The 21,460-nt window shown below is 43.7% G+C and overlaps 1 protein-coding gene across 2 annotated transcripts in view; it reads right to left on the reverse strand.

The window, feature by feature from the left end:
- cdh4 (cadherin 4, type 1, R-cadherin (retinal)) overlaps positions 1-21,460 on the reverse strand; it is a 196,035-nt gene that overhangs the window by 13,893 nt on the left and 160,682 nt on the right. For both annotated transcript variants that reach the window (XM_076751779.1, XM_076751769.1), the window contains exons 8-11: positions 17,111-17,283; positions 7,892-8,029; positions 1,691-1,876; positions 1,143-1,396 (exon numbers count right to left, since the gene is read on the reverse strand). In XM_076751779.1, the coding sequence (XP_076607894.1) occupies positions 1,143-1,396; positions 1,691-1,876; positions 7,892-8,029; positions 17,111-17,283 (751 nt within the window). The remainder of the gene's footprint in view (positions 1-1,142; positions 1,397-1,690; positions 1,877-7,891; positions 8,030-17,110; positions 17,284-21,460) is intronic.

Here is a 21,460-nt window from a genome sequence, read left to right on the forward strand (position 1 = left end):
GGGGAAAGCGCTCACCGCTGATTAAACACTGGTGACACTCAGCAGGGGGCAAAAGATATCTGACTATCAGGTAGTCTTTGGCCATCAGAGGAGCTTCGGTTCCACCTCTGACTGCTGTGATATGAACCCTGGAACCATGAATGTGTCTATGAAATCTGCATTTTCATCTAAAGGTAAAGCGACACAAGAGATGGTGGTTTGGAACAGCAGGGAGCGCGAGCAGTGATCGCAGCCACGGATAAAATTAAAGTAAATAAATAAAACAAACACTGAAAATAACAAAAAGAGGTTCCAAGGAAAAGGCTGCTGCAGCACAGGATGTAGAGTTTGAGTGAGCTCAGCGTCTTCAAAGAGCCTTACCGCAAGGAACAAATTATGTTACATCAGTTAGACTATTTAATTAAATTTATCCTACATTTTATTGAAGGTGCGTGCATTTTCTAACATCTGACCCTTCTTCTCTGGTCTTTATTAAGTTACTTTGTTTTTAAATTGTTGCTAAGGTTATTTTATTTGTTTTTATTGTTAATGTCTTCCTTTCTTGGATGCATCTTCAACAGAAGGAGTTATAATCGGCAACTGGAATAAAACTGACATGCTGAAATGTGTCTAAGACATAAATAAATAGAAAAGAAAAAGAATGTAACCACTTTAAAGCTGCTACAATCAATATTTATAAATGAACGCTGATTACAAATGATTAGATGTGAGTGAAAGAGGCTGTTCTTAGTGATGAACCCACAGACATTTATCTTGGTTCAGTCACTCGACTGCCATCGTTTCCAGACAAAGCTTTTCTTAGGCAAAAAGCTTTGATACACGACTGTAAGCTACCAAACAGCAGATGGATAAAATCAGTGACTAACTGGTGAACAACAACTGGTGGGACTAAAGAGCCAGACATTTCCTTCAGGAGTTGGTGGAGACCAAAACAGAGCTAAAAGGAGAGTGAATATTAGACTTAAATTAATCAGAAGGACACAAACAGGACCCTGAATCAATGCTAACGTTGGACTGTATCTCCTGGATGTGTAAATAAACAACTGTTGCTGTGTCCAAAGTGTACCTGTGTTGTGAGATTACTGATATATTACACTCAGCAAATAAGTGAGCCCTCCATTCTGTGGTGTCCTGTAAAGTACCTGACAATCTGGTGGATGAAGTGGTCAGGGTCCTGGGCGGCGAACACGGTAAGAGTGGTCCCTGCCGGCACACCCTCCTCAAAGCGGATCGTCTTGGGGTTGACGGGGAAGACCGGTGGCTCGTTCACATCCTGAACTGAAATGGTGACTCCTGCTGTGGACTGGAGCGAGGACTGGATGCCGCTGGCCAGGTGGGCCTGGTTGGACACCACCACGGTCAGCATGAAGGCACGATTCATCTCAAAGTCGACCGGCTGGAGAAGAACCATCGAGTTGGGAGAGAGGAGAGAGAGAGATACAGAATGATGAGAGATGGGAGGAAAACGAGTGCCGCTGATTGCAAGATTGGTTCTAACTGCGCTCTAATTTGAGAAATGACATAGAATTAAGTCAAAACAATGTGAGACCAAAGTACTCAGTCATCAACATCTGGCACTTCAGAGCAGGTGGAAGCACACAAGATGCAGCATTGAATAATGATGGAGAACTACTGCACGCTCTCATTTTGAAAGTCCGACATCAGGACAAATGCACAGCTTCATTTTTACCTTGACCACTGTCAGCATGCCCTCGTTGGTGATGGGGTTAGTGCGGATGGTGAAGTGTCCAGAGGGGTCTCCGCTGACGATGCGGTAGACAGCGTTCCAGTTGGGACTATGCGGCTGATCCCTGTCCACCACTGTAAGGTTGGTCACCACCACATTCACCTTGTTCTCTGGCACCTCCCCAGAAAACTACAGAACAGGAGGGAGGGAGGAGGGAGGAGCAGGGAGAGACAACAATTACGCTGCTGTTGTTCCAGCTAATGCACGTTAATAAGTTGATTTATTGAGATTCTAAATGTTTGCTTGCAGCGTCATCGATTTTGAAGCGTTTTCCATAACTGTTATTATGAAAACAAACTGCTTTTTAGGGTCATGCCAAAGATGCTCATTACACTGAAACATGAACTGAAAGTAGTAGCATGAAAAAATGTGGGGATAAATTAGAAAGATAGAAGAGGAAGAAAAAAGACGCATTTGTTTAAACGGGGATAATAGAGAATCATATCTTCCATTATGTTAATGCCTTCTCTTATTCCACTCCATGTCTGCTCATATGAAGCTCATTATTTGAACTAATGGATTTGTTCAATTAAGTGTTTACTCATTTAATTTAGATTCTGTGCATTCACCAAATCTAGGTCTTAATTAGACCTATTAGATAAGTACTGTAATTAAGGCAGCGGTAGGAATAATCTTTGGCTAATGATCTTCATTATATTGCAATCTGAAACAACTCCCCTCTGAACTAACTCTGGAGGAAACTTGGTGACAGCTGCAGAGCCTGAAGAAGAATTTACAGTGCAACGGGATACGTGTCTTAGTCTATGGGGATTTATCTGGCTACAGAGGGATGGGCACTCAAAGGTAGACACACACACACACACACACACACACACACACACACACACACTTCCATGCTAAAAGCTCTCATTGTCAGACAATAATCCGTGTTTCCTCTTGTGAAGCGTTAACTTGTTTATGGTGTGTGTCTGCCAGCTGCTGTTCACTTTAATGGCTTCATCATCATGGGATTGAAGCAACGTCCAAACCGCTCGATTCTTCTTTTCCTATTCTTTCCCTCCCTCCCTCACTCCCTCTCCTTGCCCCCTCCTCTCCTATCCCCCGCAGTGTGACCGGGCTGATAAGCACAGAACAAATTAAATATGCACTCTCAGCCTCTGGTGTGTGGGCTCCTCCATTTCATTTTCACCCCCGAGCTGTAGCACAAACACCACCACAAACCTTCCAAGCTTGTTTGGTCCACGCTGTCAGACGGCCAAATGGAATATGCTCTCTCAGAGGCGTTCACAATGGTGCTGACTGTAGGGGAGGGTGCTTCCAAAATGGCCACTCTCATGAAAATGCAATGTGGACCCAATGATAAGCCACAAGAGAGACAGACTCTGAGTTTCGGAAGGATTTTGCATTTACACAGAAGGCAGGAAAAAGGAGCGGACCAACTAAGAGTCAATTGTAGGTAATCATCAGATGGGACCTCACTTTGCTGGAGAATATAAAATTCAGATGAGACAAATATAAAAAGAATCATTAAACTTTAATTTGGGTTGTTATGTCACAACAAGTTCTGTCAGTATTACAGATTCTGGCTTTATAGACAGACTTTATGTGTTTTGCCCTTTTAAACATTTAACAACTTTATGGGGAACATCTCAGGACCAGTGTGAGCTTGTTCAGCAACATTAGCTGAAGATGCATTTTCTGAAGGCCTGCAAAGGGGATGTACAGGATCAAAAGAAAACACACAGGGACAACATGTCTTTGTTGTGCTGTGGTGCGATGGTGTTAGGGGTTCATGGTGAATGCTGCAACATGCAGAGACAGAAACCATCAATCATTTTGCTGATTCAAATTGTTTTAGTTCAGGAAAAAGTTTTTTTTTTAAGCTAAGCAATTGCATCTGCATTCAAATAAACTTTAGAACGTACAGTAGTAAGTAAACGCATCACTGTTGGTGTGTCCGTGGCGTTCATCACTGATTCTGACTGACTTCAGGTCAGTATAACATTTGGTCTGTTTTTAGTTCAAGGTAATACGTTCCATTCAATACAAAATTAGTTCTGTTCAAGCACTGTTTATAAGGTGAATGGCTCAGCAGCCTATCTGTGCTAACATTCACATTATATGATCTGTGCTTTTGGTCTTTTATTGTATTGCACATATTGTTTGTCACAGCTGAGCTGACAACTGTGCTGTCAGTCACCAGTGAGCTACTGATTTGATCAGTGTCTATGGTGATTCACTCAAGTCTGTTCAAGATTTGGCGCTAAAGATTTGGCCACACAGGAACTGAATACCTCCAGAAACAAAGCGTAACAGCTGCACGGGTCGAGGCGAGTCACAAGGTTAGTGACCTGACTCAGTGATGTCAGTTACACAGCAGTTTCTATCTAATGTTTGCTAACATTAGTTGCCATATGTTACTGATCATACAAGACCAAGTAAGAGTGTGGCTGCAAAACTTTGAGTGCTTTTATTGCTTATGAATTTAGTTTTTCATTTGTAAAAGATTTGTTATTTCGTCTTTCAAAAGTTACGCAGTCTAGTTTCAAGAACTTGGCCAGACAAAGACACACGGGCAGGGGAAGAGGTAGGGTCACTGTAGGTCAACAGCTCTAGACCCTGGAAGAAAATGAATTTTATATCTTCACCATTCAAAGCATAAGCATCATCACTGGCACGTTATTTCAGGGTCTTCTTTTATGAACCTCTGACATGGCAGTAGATCACACATGTATGAAGGTCAGCAGTAAACAAAACCCAGCTGACACAGGGTCACTTATGCCTGATTGCTTCTGATTATTGCTTTTCATGTTTTAAACTGTCCACAGAGTATAGCCTTCAAAGGTTTGAGCTGCGGTCCCACCAGGAGGAATCAGTAGAGCTACAGTGCTGCACAGACCATAAATCACTTTAGTAAATAAATCTGCACCAGGGTGCACTGGCCAGCAGGGGAGATCTGCTGCCTTCTTACTGAAAACTGCAATGTAAAAATGTTCAATTCCAGTTGGCAGAAGCACAGTTCAACAAGAATAAATGAGCTCTTCCTTTCCTCCATGGGGTGTTGAAAACAACACCAAACGTAATGGCAGCATTAGCACATAGGAATACATGCCCAGACACAGACTCCTGCTAGCATCAGACTGACATCAGTCCACTTAAGGCGGCTGCGATGTATTCACCACGCTGTAATAACCACCACAGTGGGTAAGAGGCGTCTACCCTTACTCATTTTTCATGTTATGCAGACATATCAAGCTTTTCAGCAGCTCTGTTTTAACACCAATCAAAGATGAGGAGCGGGAAGCAGAGGAGCCTGCTGAATGGCACTCCAACTCTTTCAGGTATTTAGAAGCTAGAAGCTGCAGCTCTACAGGTGAATCACAAATAGCACTCAGCACTCATTCAGATCTCTGAGCTTGTGTGTCTGAGAGTTCAAGCTTTCAACCCTATGAGTCTCCTGAGCGACTCTCCTGCTACTCTGGTGAATGAAAAACCACTGAACTGCACTTTCACACGGGTGTGATGCACTTAATTAGATAGTTTGATTAGATAGATTGTGGCAAGCACCATTGTCTTTTTGTTATCACTTAATGATGAACATAGCAGAAATGTAGTGCGAGGCCCATGTGTTGATATGAATAAAACATTTGGCATTTTTAAAAACGTAGGCGCTATATATCAGCTTGGTTTACACGCTTGCAAGCAATTTCACTTAATTAGCGCCCTTATGTTTTCTCTATGCCTCCCATAGAGAGCAATGAATTCTTCTTGTGGCTGTCATGCACAAATAATTACTGAACTGCTCCCAGTCTCGTTGCTTGTGTGGGACGAAAAAAAAAAAAAGAAAAAAGTAGAGATTGACAAAGCAGTGGAAATGACATCTGGTAGGCCTCAAGAACAATTTCTTTGCTGTGGATGTTTCATATGAGAGTGTGTGGCTGTTTGTGTCTAAGTGAAGGACATATAGGAAAATACATTATTTAGCATTTTTACTCATTACCATCTTTGACACACACACCAAAATATGGGCAACTGCTCCTTTACAAGCTCAGGCAAACACATACTGTCACTTACTCAGGGAAAGCAATGAGGGTCTGAAGAGATGGCAAACATTAATCACTGTGTGAGTGAGCATACCTGCAATGTATGTGCACATCTCATTAGTGTGCAGTGGTGGACTGTAACTCAGTACATTCACTCAAGTGCTGTACAATTCAATAAATCCAACTGATGCAACTTTACTATCTACTCCACCACATCTCAGACACACATTGTACTTTTCACTCCACAGCTTAAGTTACTAGTTACTTTTCAGATTTGTAATTCATGCAGCAGTAATATTAATGCAGATATAATAATATAATAATAATATAAAACACTGACAAGGAACATTTCACTGCACAAAGAGTACTTTTACTTTTCATATTATCATATATTTGCGATAATACTTGGATACTTCTGCTTTTGTAGTGGAGTATTTTCAAGGTGTGGTCTTACTTTTACTGAAGTAAAACATGTGAATACTTCTCCCACTACTGTCACTGCCTACTGTATTATGTCAAGGACAATGTACATGTGTTTTTGTGTGTCTGTTGAAGCGTTGCATGTCCATTTTTCTGGCTAGCAGGAAGACTCTGGTCCAGAGATTTTCCCAAGTGAAGAGCGCTGACGGCTCCAGCACCACAGACGGGGGACAGAGCAGTTCTGAGCGGAGCGGCAGCCTTGTTCGGTGAGCTCTAACCCTGACAGCTGGGGAGCTCTTATCAGAGCATGCGGCTGGAACTGTACTGGCATGCACGCTACTGACGGCCCCGCTGAGGAAGACAGGGATCACAGTGTGTGACGCTGACACACTGCTTGCTCTGCCTCTGAGCTCGGCTGCAGACAGCATCTGTCTCTCTCTGGAATCTCAGAAATCCAAGCGCTCACATAAAGAGCTGCTACAATATTGCAGGTCTGTCAAGCTGCGGTCAGTGTTCCCATCTATTCAACCATCATGGTGAGAATAGAGCATACAAGCTGCATATGAGGGAAGACGCAGAAACCTAAAGGCATGCATGCGCACATACACAACATTCACACTCAGCATAGAAGAGCTTCTGCTTTCAGTTGCTCTTTCCTCATCAATAACATTTCATAGAGTAAGCCTCTCTCTCAAAAACAAACATCTGCACACACTGCCACAGCTAAGTGGGCCAGCTGTAGCATGGTTTCCTGTCAGACCAATGTGGAGGTATCAGGGACCAGGTCCAGATGCCTGCAGACAAAACCTGGCCACCACAGGCCCCGCTGGCAGGGAACACACAGAGAGGAAGGGAGGGAGGAGCACACCTCCCATCACCAAAACTGATCTTGATCTTACTTTAACTCACAGTGTCTTTTTCTGTCTCTCCACATGCACAGTGGTTCTTTATCTGTCACTGTGTCCATTATATCTGGCCTTATCCTACAACATTGTCCACAGCTGTACGTATGTTCCCTTCATCTCAGTGTTCTATGAAAACATATTTCAGTTGAGCTGCTGTGATATGATTGTTGTCTTTGACAGGGATCAGATAATGCATTTTCTAATCATATCTGAGAACCATTTAGTCTGGAGTCTGGAGAATAATATACTGCACTTTCATGTGCTACATGTAGCATAATGGCTCTATGGGACATTAAGCAATTGTTAAAATGACAGATGCAAGGTCAAGCCCTGAGGTGAGACTGAAAAATCAATATCCTCCCCCAAAGAACAATACAGCAAATAATAATAATAAAAAAAACATATTTATAGCAATAAACAAAGTGGATTTATAATAAAGAGCTATTTAATAAAGGGGTGCAAAAACCACTAAATGACTGAACCAGGAAGAGACTGCTGATTTGGATGAGAAAAGTAAGGCCGTAACGCGGAGACAGGGCTGTTATACTCTGCATATAGACAAAGAGCACTTGTATTACCCATGGTGTGGACAAAAGACATCTCTTGTTGATGACAGTAAATCTCAAAAGGGAAAAATTCTGTAGCACATAAAAGGGGATAAGAAAAAGTTAATGGATCCTCCCTCAGAGTCAAACTACCATCCTTTCAGCATAAGCAAGAAGTACACACCCCTCCCCCATTTCTCCCTCCTTTTAATGTTCATACAGTCCCTTACACAGATCAATAAAACATCTACGGGAACGTTAAGGACTCACTGTTCGGACTGTCAGTTCTGGAGGATTGTCGTTGATGTCTGTAATGCTGATGAGGGCTGTGGCTGTGTTGGACAAGCCAAAGTTCAGGTTGCCCTCCATGTCCGTGGCCTGGACAATGATGGTATACTGGGACACTTTCTGTAAAAAGAAGCAGAGAAAGAGAAAACATAGGTATAAACATTGGGTATTGGGTATTGATATTGAACCTGAAACAATTAAATGTTTATGCCATTTGGCAATGACATAATGAGTCACATGAATAACGAAACAAGTGAATGAATGAAATCCCTTCACCCCAGCCCAGCTACCAGCCCAGCATACATACATCTCCCCTTCTTCCACAGGAGACAGGACAACTGGAGTCCGTTAGAACACTTTATTTGCTCAATAACAGATGCAGTACACTGTGAGCGCGTGTGCGCACACACACATACACACACACACACATGGACGTACACAAAGTCGCAGGGAGGGAGCAATGTGTTGGTAAAAGGCTCATCCATTATTGCCTAAAAGTCTTGGCTTTCTGCTGCGGGAACAGACCTGGATCATCACTCATTTTAATGGAGGTGCCGCCACTTTAAGATGCGCCACAGTGCTGCAGATAATACCAGAAGGTGGACGGGCCTTACTTAGTCTAGTTACAGTGAGGGGGAGTCGCCCCAGAGTGTACTGCAGCACGCACCGCAATATTACAGTGCCATGACAAGAAACACCAACAAACATTGGGCTTTGTTCAGACACAACCGAGAATCAAAGAGGCAGAGAGACAGTGCAGCTGTGACACTGTCCATGGTGCTGAAAGTTCAGTCCGTCCCCAGACTCACCGCTGCAAAGAGGACTCTCTGTGTAGAAACCAATCTGCCGTCTGGTCTCTGCCTCTTCCTATTAATCCATTTGCCTCAAACCTCCATTGTGAAGGAGCACAGTGAGCGAGTGAGACAGAATGAACGTCAAGGACAGGGGTCACTTTTCTGTGCACAGGGCTTGCTGATTTGTTCAGTGTCCACAATGTGTATTATCAATGGTCTGGAGCTTGTTTGTTGCTTGGCTAGTTTCGCCATATTCAACCCAGGACTGTGCTTTCTAATGACTTGATGGCCAGTGGCACTGACGTCAGGGACTGCCTGGAGGAAGGAGAACAAAGCCAGGCAGAGGTCTTGTAGGCGTAGGTGGGGGAGGTATTGCTTACTTCTTAGGTGGCTACTTCTTTGCGTTTTCATTTCTTTGAGTTGTGGCTTTTTTTTTCCTTTTTTTTCCTTCAGCTTTATTCTGTGCTCTTTGTTAACTCAAATTCTGTGCTTCTTTTGATCTCTCGCTATCTTTCTCATCACATCTTAGTCAGTGCTCTCCGCCTGTCTGTTCTCTATCTTTGTATCTCTCTGTCTGCCTTTCTGCCAGTCTCTGTGCATCTCTATATCTCCTCTCTCCCTCCCACTCTCTTTTTTCATTTGTGAAGGATGCAGCTGATTGTCTGATCAGTCGAACCATTCAGGCCAGTTAAAACACCCAGCTGGAGTCATTTAGCATCTCTCCAAGTCATTATGAAGTGCGCAGACATGTTAATCTGCACCAAACCAACCCTATTAATGAAAACTCAATACTGGCTGCCCTTTATTAGACTCATAATGAAATATCAATACCATCTCCGCTCATAGAGTGCTTCAGTAAATAGAGCCTCCAATGAATGTGTCTCTCTGCAGACTCATTTAGATCCGGTCACATACATCAATCTAGAAATAGCACCAGATGGCTGCAGAAAGATAATGGGCTTGAGCTTTGATGGACACCCTTTTTAATTTGGTCAGGTGAAGAGAGATGACTGGAGCTGAGCCAGCAGGTGGAGCTGTCACACAGTAGGAGGTGCGGCTGATGCGTCCTATCCTGCAGGCTTATATCACTCATCTGAGGGTAGTTGTGAGTTTATGGTCCTTCCAGTGCACACACAGATATCCGCTAATGCTCTTATAGCGGGGATACACTTGCACATGCACACTAAACACACACACCTGCATGCAGATGCATGCACACACACACACACACACACACACACAGCCAAACACACTCTGCTCTGCTGTCAAAAAGTGGCTGCCTGAACAAGCCAGTAAAGGGCTCTCTAATGAGTCCTATAGAAGTGCTGAACAGAAAATCTCTGTGTTAGATTAGAGTCCAGCCCTGGCAGGAAACATAGCTTCTTGTCTCATGACCAACAGCAACAGCAGAGTCCGCCACAGGCCTTGAGCCTCACAGACTTAATCTGCAGAAGCTGAAAGCCATCAGAGGCCACAGAAACACCTGTACACAGAGCCTCGCCAACAATAAAACCCAATCCCTTTCTTCAACGAGGCCAAATTAGGTAGTTTACCATCCAGCAGACTGAGGAAAGAAATAGGAAAAAGGCTTCAGGCTATCGATGTTAGCTACTTGCCAAGTCGAGCCAAACAGCCGGCAGGACAGGTGGAAAAAAACCTGGCTGCGCATGGTTTGTAAGCAAATGGACTTGTGCTCCAGTGAGACTTTGTTAGCAAGAACAAAGTAGGGGAAATAATGGTCTGAACGTGTAAGGCGATGTCGAACAAGAAACTGGAGAGGAGTGGTTTTCTGGCAAAACACGTACAGTTGTGAATTAATTATATCTGAGCTGAGTGTGCATTTTCACTTGGTGCGCTGTACAGGACCACTCAAGGAGGGTAAAGAGGGAGAGGCCAGGCCAGCCAGACTTGCTCTTACTCGTGTAGTTTGTACATTGAGTTCCGGCCTGCCAGGCTCAGTCATTAGTTTGTCACTTACAATCTGTCTCAAATGGCCCAGTTCTCGTGGCTAAAAGTGTTGAGACCAGCCTTGTTCCTTCCTGTGACTGTACTCTCTCTCTACCTCACTGACCCTCAGTATCAGTGACCCATGCTACAGTTTCAGGGCAGTTCAGCTGAGATCTCTTTAATTAAATTTACTCAGTTTGATTTGATGCTATTCCATTCCACTTCATTACATTTTCCTTCGATTCAAATCAGTCCAATTCATTTCAGTTCAGTTACAAATCCATGTTGCCAGAGAAAAAAATGGCATATTTAGTGACAAGTGAAGTACCTGCAGTTGGGAGGGATTCTGACAATCAAATACAGTACATGTCTGAGTTATTTTCTGTTTTCACACATTTTCCCAGGAAGTGCCAAAAATAAGCAGAGAAACCTGTTTTGCCTCCACCTTCATCATCATTCCTCTCTGCATCCCTCGCAGGGATGCTTTCAAGTTGGTCTGAGGACACAAACTGCTCAACGCTGATTTGATGAGAACACAAGCCAGGGATGATTTATTGCAAGCAGCACACTGTTCTCTTAAAGCTTTTCTCTGAATCCCACTGTAGACACAGTCACTGAGACACGAAGGTAAATCTGAGATATACACTGAGAGTCCACTTTATTTGATACACCTCCACATTTACGCAAACGGCTCAGAGTCACATACTGGATAAATAAAGGCTGTGAGTCACACATAAATAAAGCTGCTAGAAGAAAGCTCACAACACGACTGGACATGAAGTTTGGTTGATTGTTCAAGTGAGCATTACGGTACCATAGACAGGACACCATCAAGCAAATATGAGTAAGATGAACATGCCGTTGTCGGACTTCGTGGCTCCAGCATGTCACAAACAGATAAAAAGTGTGATGCCAGATAGAAGCAAATGCTTCTTGTTCTACAGCAGCAGATCATGTCAGGTTTGTCATCTTTCATCAAAGAGCGTGACGACGGCATGCGGTCACCAAAATCTGAAATGGAATCGCATTAAATAAGAGACAAGAAAGAGGAGCAGCAACAACCGGTTAATCTCTGAATATGAGCTATGTGAAAAGTTAACCCTTCTGACACACTGAAACAAGAGTCCACAGCCATGTTAGCTGGCTTTGTGAGACTGTATAGGCACAGCAGTGCTTTGAACTAAATGCTAATGTAGGCATTGTAACAATGCAAATGCTCATGCCGATAAGGTATAATGTTACCATGCTCACCATCTTAGTTTAGCATGTTGGCATGCTACCGCTTGCTAACCAGCGTCAAAACACTGAGTGCAGCTGAGGCTGATGGGAATGTGTAGTTTCGGACAGGTATTCGGACACCAAAGCAAACTGAAATTTGGAACTGATGGTGGCGCTAGATGGAAAGTCAATGAAGTTATCATAATTTATCCTGAGGAGGACAAAAATGTGTGCACCAGATTTCATAGCAATCCATCCGACAGCTGTTGTGACATTCCACTGAAAACTACAATATGCCAACCTCATTGTCTGTGGACGGACACTGCCATCCAGCCATACTGCTAGCAGGAAGAGAACCACATCTTGCAAAACTTGAACTTCAAACTAATCAGTATCAAACATCTTGCAAATGAGGTGGCAATCATGTTACATATGGTAAGTGATTCTGCGGTGATATCTGATAGTGTTAAAAAAGTAGTTACTGTAGGGTGGACATAGTTGTCCAGCGTGTATATGGTTTCCAGGGAAAGGCTGACACTGATCGCAAGGGAAAACACTGTTGTATTTTAGATGAAATCAGTATATTAAGTACACTGCATGGTTTTGCCTTGTATAAAGGTATGTCTTCTGCAGATACAATGCAAAATCTCTGACTTATGGTCATTTGCCATTTCCTCTCCTAAATCATCTTCCCATAGGATCCTAATGGGGTCTCACATTTGTAGACATAATAGGTGAATTCCACTGTGAACAAATGAGATTAAGCCCTTTAAAGAATAGGCTGGTGTCAAAAAGTCATCAAGGGAGAAGCAGGAAACCGAAGAGACAAAAGAATGAACTTCCAAATATCTGCAAAAAAATTTTGCTTTGGTAGAAAAGAGAGCCATTGAAAGTGAATATCTGACTAGAATAGAAAAGCATTATCTACAAAAGAGGAAGTGGAAAAACATGATTTGAAACTGGAGGGGCATAAAAGCAAAAATTCCAGCTTTTCTGGAGACAAAGCAAAGTCCAATTCAATACTAGCTAGGTGCACATAATAAAGTGGATATTGAGTGGATATTTTCTGGATTGAATGTTGACTACAAGTAGCACATGCGTCCATGTACATGCATCAATATACTTTATTCAGCATCCCACAGACAATCCTCTGATGGCTTTGTTGTCTGGCTCCTGGAGCTTTGGTGCTCGGCAGCAAGTTAACATAACTCAGTGTTTCCCTTGGACAATAGAGCCCCAGACCCATTTAGGATGCATACTCTCAGCCTGTATCCCCAGTCTCTGCAGATCCTAATGGAGCTTAAGGCTATGGGCACTCAAGTCCTTGAGGCAGTCCAGGCGATGTCCTAATCAGTGGCGAGACAGTCCAACGTAGAGCTGGCATCAGCCTGGTGGACACCCTGGCATTGGGCCACACCACACCATACCATGCCAAACTGTCCCAATCCAGGGCTCATGGGAGATTGAGACAGCCTGGGGTAATGAAAGACAACAGCTCTGCCTGCCAGTGGAACCAGAGCCATGGAGAGAGGGCACAAAGGGAGAACATCAGTGCCAGCTGTGGCACTCTGACATCTCCCACTCTGCTTGCGACCTGCTGCACCAGAGCTGTGCTTCACTAGAAACGTATTTCATCCATAGAAGACTGACTGACGAGTCTATTTCTAATACAACATTTATAGAAATATACATACACAAATTTGTGTCAACCCCAATTTAAATCATCACCTAGTGCAATCTTAATTCTAATCTAAATTCTGTTCTCAAATAAAATTCAAAATTAATTACAGTACATGACAGATGTGAAACATGAACCCATGCCCACATACAAACAATCATGTTATATTCAGAGTGTAGGATGTATGGAGTCAAACACACATGTGTACGGCTCAGCCCTGCTTGTTAGCCTGTAGGCAGGACCAAATGGAGGCATGTGAGGTCATGGGATGAGAGAGGTTGCGGGCAGTGAGTGAGGGAGAATAATTGGTATTCAGCAGTGTCAGAGGTAAGTGATACGAGGCTAACCTCAATGTACCCCCTGGTCTCCTCAACACGAGAGAACCTGCTTCACCCCTTAATTAGCACATGAATATTCTAATTAGACACCAGCATGGCGGATGAGGATTAGCTAAAGTGTGAGAGAAAGAGATGGGAGAGGAGACAGAGAATATAAAGTATCTGCCTCAAAGGTGTTTATAGGGTATTCAGTGTCATACAGTGGGTATGCATATTCATGCTTTTGTGCAGCAGCATGTGTATACATCACAGCGGTTGCATGGATCCAGTTTGACATCTTGGATCTAATTCATCATATCTGCTGCTACTCCTCAGTCTGTGTCAGCTTTACTGCCTCTAAGCAACAACCACAACCGCATGGGAGTGTGTATGTGAACACGTGCCCATGTGTCTGAGACTGTTTGTGTGTTTGTGTTGATGACCTTGACAGCAGGTGGGTGAACTCCCAGGTGTGTCCCAGTTTTAGTGGGAGGATCAGAGGCAGGTGGGACTGAGCCTGGCTTGATGTGTCCAGATTAATGAGCTTTGCCTCACACACATCAGCTGCTACTGCTGCCGCCTGGGCCAAGCTGGAAACAGGGACACAGAGCTGGCTCGCATTCACTAGGCTCATTTATATTGTCCCGCAAATGTATCACGCCATCATGGCGTGCCAACTCTGTGCAGAATTTGGACAAGGAACGATCATTGATGTATTGTATTCTTCTGTTATTCATACCCGATTTTGCTCTTGAGATTTCAACCATAATTATTCTCCTATACACTCACCTTACCATTGGCAAATCCTGTTTTAATTTCTAAAGTGCTGCCTGGCCGGGTTTAGCACCAAGAGGGACCACTGGGACTTCTCAGAATATAAACATTATGAGACACACTCAATGATGCTTTAATGTCGGTAGTAAAATCAGCCAACTAAGTTATGAGGATAAGATTATCCTCATAATGGCGGCATATGAATTTGAACGTTTCCCTGATTTTGCCAGTTGTATTTTTTTTTTTTTTTTTATCTTGCACCACAGAGAGAGGATAGTTTGTGTGTGTGCGTGTGTGTGTGTGTGTGTGTGTGTGAGAAAGAGGGAAAGAGAGAGAGAGTGGATGAACAGTCTGCCATGAAAACTCCAGTGCCCACAGTCACCTGATGCAGCTTAGGATAAACAAAAGTCGACCTCCCTCATTAATAGAATAAGATGGAAGATGGAGGAGGGATTATGGGTGGTGGTGGTGGTGGTGGTGGTGGTGTGTGGGTTGGAAAACGACCACAGCAATCAACAGACACACACATCAGCAGTGCATGAGACAACAGACGACAATCAAGCGAGAGCTCCTGTGACACAGAGGTGCTGGGTTTGCCATTATATCTGCCCTGCACTATGCAGACAAACATTAGCCGTTTGCCCATCATTTATATTTATACACAATAAGAAAACAGGCAAATGACTGAAGTGAATGAATGAATTTTGTGTCTGGTCTGTTTTATTTGACATTTTCGAAAGTGCCAGTGAAAGTGATCCTGATTTTAGTTACATCCAGGGATAAAAACATGACCCTGGAATATACAGGTTGAGATGTTTTTGTATTTGTTGTAACAAGATGATGGTGAATGGATATAGAGAGATTTGACATTTATTTAAAGCGTCTGTAGTCAACAATTGAGCATACACAATGCAAAACCCTCTGTCGCTCTCTCTGCTGCCCCCTATCACTCCGCTAAGCCCCTCCCACCAAACCTACAAGATCCAATGGCAGCAGAAAGAGTCGGTTGCCCTGCGAAACCTCATGCTTTGTAGGGCCTGCTTTCCACAGTGTGAGTCTCACCAAGTCCGAGGTCCCTCTTGCCGTGACCTGTTTTCTCAAAGACGCCACTCGAGTGCCTTGCGGCCCCAGGGTAGAGCAGCAAAGGCTTCAGAGGCAGCTGTGACGCCATCTAACAGCGGGATGAGAGGCTAGTGCACCACATACAAACACATACACACGCACATCACTGTCACCCCTTAAAGGTTATTCCCTACTGTTTGTCATCGTGCCTCTTTGCCACTCATTGAGACAAGCGTCATGGGATCAAACATAATGAGCCCAAAGTTCACTGTAGAGCCGGGACATGTTCATGCTTAGTACTATACTCTGTTGTAGGCTGATGAAGTATTTGAAATTTATCACAACTTGTAGTATTTTCTGCAGGATTTTCCGCCCCTGAATCAGGCTTTCACTGTCACTTTCTGGCACAGCACGAAAATGAGGTGTGGAGTTAGATCTGACTATGCAAGACAGGTCTGAAGGGACCTGCATCTGCATTTGTAGAACAGCCAATAGGATGACCCACTCTCTGAAATGACCTGTGATTGGTCAGTCTCTTGTCACAGGCTAGATTTTTGAAGCCCTGAGGAGCCAAGAGGAGGTGCAGAAGTCTAGTTTTCATTCAGACTGCTTAAATTACAATAAGCTGAAAGGTCATTATGGAATTTTTGTCAGATGATGCTAAAAATAAACTGCTCATAGCTTTAATGACTGCTTTTTTGTTGTAAGCAATAGGATTTCCAGTTCATTATTTGAGAAATATTTTGAGAATTTCAGGATTTATTTTGAGAATTGTCATTAACTTACAACTGGATCTTTCTGGGTAAAATGACGGACAGGCCAAATAACATTTGGTGCAGACCTGGATAGCATCCATTGTATTGCGGCTAACTCGTATTTGATTGCTTCTCTGTCCACGGACACACTTGCTGTTGTGAAGCACAACACAGCTGTTTTTATGTGTGTGTGTGCATGATGTCAGGTTTTGTTCCTGCAGAAAGGCTGTGTGAAAAAATGACTGACTGGATGGAATAGCTGTTTTGTTTTCAAGTCCCTTCCTGAGTGGGTGGGACATGGGGGAGCAAGTAACCAGAGTAATGGCCGGGTGGTTAAAGAAATAGTTTGACATTTGGTAAATACGCTTATTCGCTCTCTTGCTGAGAGTGAGATGAGAGAGTTATCCCACTCTCTGTCTGGTCTGTCTCTTTCAGTATTAGGCATGAAAGTTACCTTAGCTTAGCCAAGTTCTGCTCTGGCCTTCTACAACCCCTGGAAGTATCAACAAAACCACCGAAGACCAAGATAAAAATAACATAAAGTCATTCAGTGGCAGAATTTTAGCTCAAGTTTCATCTTCGGGCTGGGTAGATGCAGATGAGAATGGTCAAATGATGAGAGTAGCAGGGACACGACGCATGCAGCTGACACTGACCTCTCTGTCCAGGCCGGCTGCCACTGTAACGATGTCCCCGGTCTCGCTGTTGATGGTGAACATGTTGGGGATGGGGCTGTGGGGTGTCTGCGAGAGGATGCGGTAGCGCACCATGCCGTTAGCTGTGGTGGAGTCATCCGAGTCGGTGGCTGTCACCTGCATCACAGATGAGCCTGTGGAGAGAAAGTTTGTCAGCCAGGCGGCATACTCTGAAAAGCAGGTGACGTACATCGGTGCACACAGCATCAGAGGAGGTCAAGCTAAGAAAAAAGAAGACCCAAAAACAAGCAGGCGACATTCATTAAAATACAAAGATGTGCTTTTCAAGGTCCTTCACACACATACATTTTAGAAAATACATAATGAAGGTTTCTTGTAAGCCCATTACTGTTAATGAATTTGTAGAAAATATCAAAGAGAAGGAAGAGGGCTCAGAAGACAACAAACCCATTTATAACCACGAAATAAGTCAATCAGACTTTGCAAATGGCTGTGACATTCTCTGTTCTTTGGCAAGCAACTTTTAGAGTGAGAGCTATTACAGAGCACAGTACAAAAACACAAACAAAGCTGTTAAATAAGCCTATTTTTTAAGCTGTGCTGTTTTGTCCTTTGTATATAGCAAGGTAGTGGGACAAAGTTTCCATCTCTGCAGAGTCCATTTAGTAATGAGCAGCACTGGGTCTTCTGCCATTTCCACCATCCATTATTTCAGCCTTCAGCGGCACCGTGGCTGCCCTTAATGCTCCGATGCTCTCTCCCTATTTGTCTTAGAATCACGGATAAACACTGCCATTTAAGGCAGACAGCACAGAGGTGGTGAGGTGGAGGGAGTGTGTGTGTGAGAGTGAGTGTGTGGGTAAAGAGTGTATGCATGTCTGCGTCTACTTACAGGTACATGTGTGCATCTGTATGCGTGTGCATGTGTGTCCTCACAGCACGGATCAGGGTGAGAGGCCCTGTGTTCCTGCATCTTCCCCGAGCAGAATTATTGATTTGCTCGAGTTTGTCAGCTGATGCTCACAAATGCGACCAGGCAATTAGGAGCACTTTGTGCTGGAAAGAGGAGAGATCACCTTGCCTCTCTCACAGGGTTCTGTGAAAATGTCACTTTCCATCAGACGGCCATTTACAGGCTGTTGCTGCAGCTGAGAGAAAAAGACCGTCGGCTCACAGGAGGGGGAAGGGTTGGCTTAAGCATGAACACGTTTGGATGAGAAGACAGTGTAAGTAGAGAAAATTTAGGGAGACAAAGGGGACAGAGGAGCTCAAGTAAAAAAAAGAGACGGCGAAAAGGAGAAAGTTGTAATACAGCACCTACATTTCTTGTCAAAATTAAGTGGAACCTTACAATTTGAATAGCATTTCTGATGGTTTTAAAAAATATACCACTATTTTCATGTTAGTGGGCACAAAAAAGTGATTCAACAACTAATGCATTAGCCCTCTGGCCGTGTGGGTGGCACCAAAGTACCAATGTTCAATTATCACATCAAGAGCAATCAAAATTAGTGCAGCAGACATAAGAAAGTCCAGTTTTGCTTTACAAGCTTCAAAATCATCCATGTAAATGCCTCAGCCGAAGCAGGAGAGCTGCTGGACCCGCCGGTCCCTCGCGGGCCTGAGCAGTTGCAGGTGTCTCCACTCTCATGATTGGGCCTAGATGGCATCATCACTCCTGTGACAGCCCGTATGGACAGGATAATTGTAGCCTCGAATTCCATTTCAAACGACATTAAGTTCCAAAGCAGGATTTGTCACTTTGTCCAGTGAGGAAAAGAAAATAGTCCAAAGAAAGACGGGAGGAAGAAAAACAATTACTGCCGTTTCACCGAGGACAGCGTCAATATATAATCAACCACTCCAGTCCCGCAGGGAGGGAGAGGCCAGGATATTGGATCACATGTCAGCGCTGCTATGTTTCATTTCAATGAGGAGAATTCAGTGATATGATGATGGTGCGCTTTTGGAGGGGTGGCCATGCCTGAAAGGGTTAATCTGTGAGCCTGTTTAATTCCTCTTTAATTTGAACACTAATTCCAAATCCTAATTGCTTTTCCGCCAAAATCGCTGGAGCTGAAAATTTAACTGGTGGCAGGCGCGCATATTGTTGGCTACTTTGCCCACGTGATTCGAGATCACCGGAGAGGCCTATCTGCTGCCTAAACATTAGTAAGCCAGAGTCAACATCTGCCTCCCAATTAGAGGGTAGATTGAGAAAAATAGAGGAAGATAGATAGAGATAGACAGATATAGCAGCAACAGGGAAATAGGCACACACAGATGCAAAGATAGGAAGCAGAGGAGGAAATTGCAAAGCTAAAAAAGAAAGTGAAGAGGGGAGTAAAGGAGAGAGGGTTTACAAAGACCACTAAAAGGAAAAGTACAAGGGGAAGTCAGGAAGCAAGAGGGGATGGACAGTGTAAGAGGATAATAACTCTCATCAGCGGAGGAAAGATAGAGGTTGAAAGAGTGGCTGCTTTAGTAGACAGCAAGAAGGAGGAGTACACATTGAGAGTTAAGGGAGGTAAGAGAAAAGGTTGGGGGAAGTGGAGGGGACACATGGTGATCATAATAGAGCCTCTAATGGAGCCAACTGCTCTCTGAGGACACAAGGACACAATGAAACCATTCAAAACAGCTATGAGGTCAGAAACAGGCAGCATTCATAACAGGATGGGTTAAGTTCACCTTTTAGCTTGATCACTGTTCCTGCATGATAGCCGTGCCTGTGGATCTCTACATGCTTACAGGGACCACTGTGGAAGGCAAATAGCTGGACCTGCACAAGCTTGTACACTCCAGTCTGAGTCTGTCACACAGGAAGCAACTCATAAACTGAAAGGGCTGTTATTCTGGATGTCCGCGGTTGTTGTTGCAGCCAAAGTCCAGTTCATTTTCTGCATAGACTATGGTAGCTGATTAGCCGTTGGCAGCATCCGCAGGGCTTGGATGGGCCTAAAATGGCCCTGCTTGAATCATCTGTGCATACAGTAAGATGAGCAGCAGTGTTAGCATTTGTCTGGTGCTCCACTAGATTTGAAACATGTCAAGTACTTAACCTAAAACATGTTTGTATAAAGGTTTTTGTAGCTCTGGCAGAGCTTTGTCCTCAGGGTTTTCATGGCTTGGAGTGTTTGATATATGGGAATTGTAGGATCCAGGGTTTCTGGGACTCGATCCATTCTAGGTGTAAAAGGTCAGGATATCTCCGCCTCAGCAGAACTGAATATGATGGTTCTTTATTGAGTCTCCTGCAAGTCTCCGAACTTAATAGAAGTACAATAAGAATTCATTGGATTACCTTTCATGAAAAGTCCAAAAAAAAAAAAAAATTCTGAAAATGAAAATGAGAGAAGTATTATTCTTGTGTCTGGGTAAAACTGGAATCACGACACTTGACGATACACATAAACATTCAAGTGCCTCAATGCAGTGAAGGGTGTTATCAGTAACCACTGATGGCAGAGGCTGACGGTCGGACCTGAGCATAAAGCAAGCTGATTAGTCGATCCAACTCCTGTTGGGAGGCGGATGTAAACCTTGTACTTTGTTTAAGTATAAATGAAGCAGCCATACTAACATCTCAAAACAAAGTCCATACACGTTTGCCTACATTTAATCTCACGGGCATCATCTCCCACCTGAGAGGAAGAACATGATGGTCACAACCCTAAACCCACAATACTGTGAAATAATTGAGGAGAATAAATGTTCCTATCTTTCATTGAGAATATTATCAAAACATAACTTTCATGAGAGACTTTACAAGGATTAAACTTACTTCTGGAAAAAGCAGCTCATCCAACTGTGTTTTTTCATAGAGGCTTTTCTGATCTTATCCAGAGCTAAATGAATATCTACTACTGCTCTGGATGGGAAAATTAAGCACCTTATCATTTCAACGGAGATAAAATTGTTTTGTTGGCACTTATCAAAGGTCGGGTGAGGTATGAGAGCATACCGATGGTGAAATGCACTGTATGAGAAAACTCTGAATTACAGGCGCTAATGGAACTAACATGTAAAGGTGGCATGACTTCATACCCACAGGTCCAACGGATTCTCTGCTCCACATCTCTTGTCTGTAGGAACAAACCGGTAAAAAACTGCAAACGGACAGAGAAACAGTCCTTTATGCTGAGATGGCAGTGCTGACCCTCTGTGTCAATAAAACTGTTCATGTAGCCCTGATGTGTTTGACTAACAGCACGGAGCACAGCGAGAAACACACGCTCACCAAGTCTGCCTCCAATACTGATTGAAACATCGTTGTGCTCGTCCACCTCTGCTCGCCTCCATCACTGCATCTCTCCCTTCCTGCACCAATGCCTAATTACCCCCCCAAGG

This window comes from Chaetodon auriga, chromosome 2 (assembly GCF_051107435.1).
Source record: "Chaetodon auriga isolate fChaAug3 chromosome 2, fChaAug3.hap1, whole genome shotgun sequence".
Taxonomy (NCBI): domain Eukaryota; kingdom Metazoa; phylum Chordata; class Actinopteri; order Chaetodontiformes; family Chaetodontidae; genus Chaetodon; species Chaetodon auriga.